This window comes from Cariama cristata, unplaced genomic scaffold (assembly GCF_000690535.1).
Source record: "Cariama cristata isolate BGI_N322 unplaced genomic scaffold, ASM69053v1 scaffold6710, whole genome shotgun sequence".
Lineage (NCBI taxonomy): Eukaryota > Metazoa > Chordata > Aves > Cariamiformes > Cariamidae > Cariama > Cariama cristata.
This window is the reverse complement of record NW_009594003.1, coordinates 1-1,682: the sequence shown is the minus strand read 5'-3', so window position 1 is coordinate 1,682 and position 1,682 is coordinate 1. Positions and strand designations below refer to the sequence as shown.

The 1,682-nt window shown below is 49.1% G+C and overlaps 1 protein-coding gene across 1 annotated transcript; it reads right to left on the bottom strand.

Moving 5' to 3' along the window:
- Positions 1 to 509: 509 nt before the first annotated feature.
- Positions 510 to 1,511, bottom strand: SHISA3 (shisa family member 3; the record flags this gene model as incomplete). Its single annotated transcript, XM_009696299.1, has 2 exons — positions 510 to 961; positions 1,293 to 1,511. Coding segments are annotated over 2 exons (671 nt in total), but the record flags the coding sequence as incomplete, so codon positions are not given.
- Between the last annotated feature and the right edge of the window lie 171 nt (positions 1,512 to 1,682).

Below are 1,682 nucleotides of genomic sequence, written 5' to 3'. Positions count from 1 at the left end.
ATACCTGTGGTAAAATTCTTCCTCTTATTTTCATTGCTCATGGAAGTGGGAAGCAGTCAGCTGTCTTCAGGATCCTCTTTAGTAAATATTACTCCTCTCTTACTTCTCAGGCTTATTGCTGCTTTATAGAACTAGTCTGATTATATCAGTGGAACGCAGCCACCATTTCTTAACTAAGTTAACAGCATTTAGGGTTAAAATGTCATTTGTAACACCATCAAATAAGTACCTTTATCCAAAAATGGTTTTTCTCCTTGTCTCTGAACACGTTCTGCACAAATTATACTGAACGATCAGAGCAGCCAGTTTTTAGAGCAACTGTCTGGAATATTTTACAGTTCATTTATTACGTGTGATCCAAGTTTGGGAAATGAGACCTGGCACTTTTCAAGGGCAACTCACCCACGGGAACGGTTCTGACTTCCGCAGCCACAGAGCCCGTCAGTGTGACACCCAACAGCAGCAGTCCCTGCGCTTCCAAAGGCTGCGTTACTTCTTCGTGACTCCTTTCAGCTCTGACTAAAATCGGAGCAGCTCTTCCCAGCCAGGGCAGGCTCCGGCTGGAGGGGATACCCAAAGTACGGCGGTGACACCAGAAATCCCGACGGCTGGGTCAGGTGGACTGCATGGGCTGCCTGGAAGCAGCCAGAGGTGTATGGTGGAGGTGGCGATGCCACAAGGCACCCTGGCTCTGCCCGGGGAAAGGAGAACCTGCGAACTGAGCCGCCGGTTGAACTGGAACTTGTTGCAGTACTGGACTGCCTCGACGGCGTCCGGAAGCTTGTCGAGGCCAGGATCATGGGAAGAGTCTCGGTCTGATAGCTCCGCAGAGAAAATCGTATTGGCTGCGATGGCTGTTTAGGTCTTAAACATGTGCAACAGTAAACTGCTACCAGAGAGCCCACAATAATGAAGGCAATAAATATTGATCCAACAATGAGGAATGGAACGTAGATTGGTTCTGGGAGAAGAAAGAATAAGAAAAGCCACGCACATTAGCCTACGGAATAACAGGTCTGCTGCGTAGAAATAAACTCCATGGAGTTTATGAAGCCCCACACCGTTTCAGCCCCACTAACACACTCAGCTGCTCGGAAGACAAAGCTTTCAACCATTATCATTAGAACAAGATTAAAGTTTAAACCCTGTATGTACCACTCAAAATTTCTTTCTGCTGACAGTTTTAATAGTCACCGATGGTAAAAGCTGCCTACGCTGTGTCCCGTTTGCTGGTTCTAGTTAGGTTTTGCTCATGAATCACACTCCTCTCTCCCTCCCTCATCTCCCAAAACTTTCGGGGCTGTCCAACCTAACAGCTTGAATCTGCAGGCGAAGCTCAAATGCTGCAGATGCTGGTAAGCTGCTTCCACTCATAAGGTGGAAAATAAGCGCAGAATGTGTAACTTGGGAAACCAGCCTCCGTGTGCGCTGCCGGATTTCTTTTGTCTGAAAAACTGACGGCCCCTTACGCGGTGGAGCTGTGTCTGGAGAGCAGCGGAGCCCAGTCCCACCTCCGGGAAAAACGAAGTTAAGAAGACACAGTTAAGTTTGCTGACGGAAACTTAGAATACAAATGCGCCATACAGGTAGGATGAATCCAGGCGCTGGTGCCCTTTCTGACCGGGAAGTCAGGGCACCAAGCGCATCCCCGGGCGCCCGCTCTGCCTCCTGGCGCGGGGGCC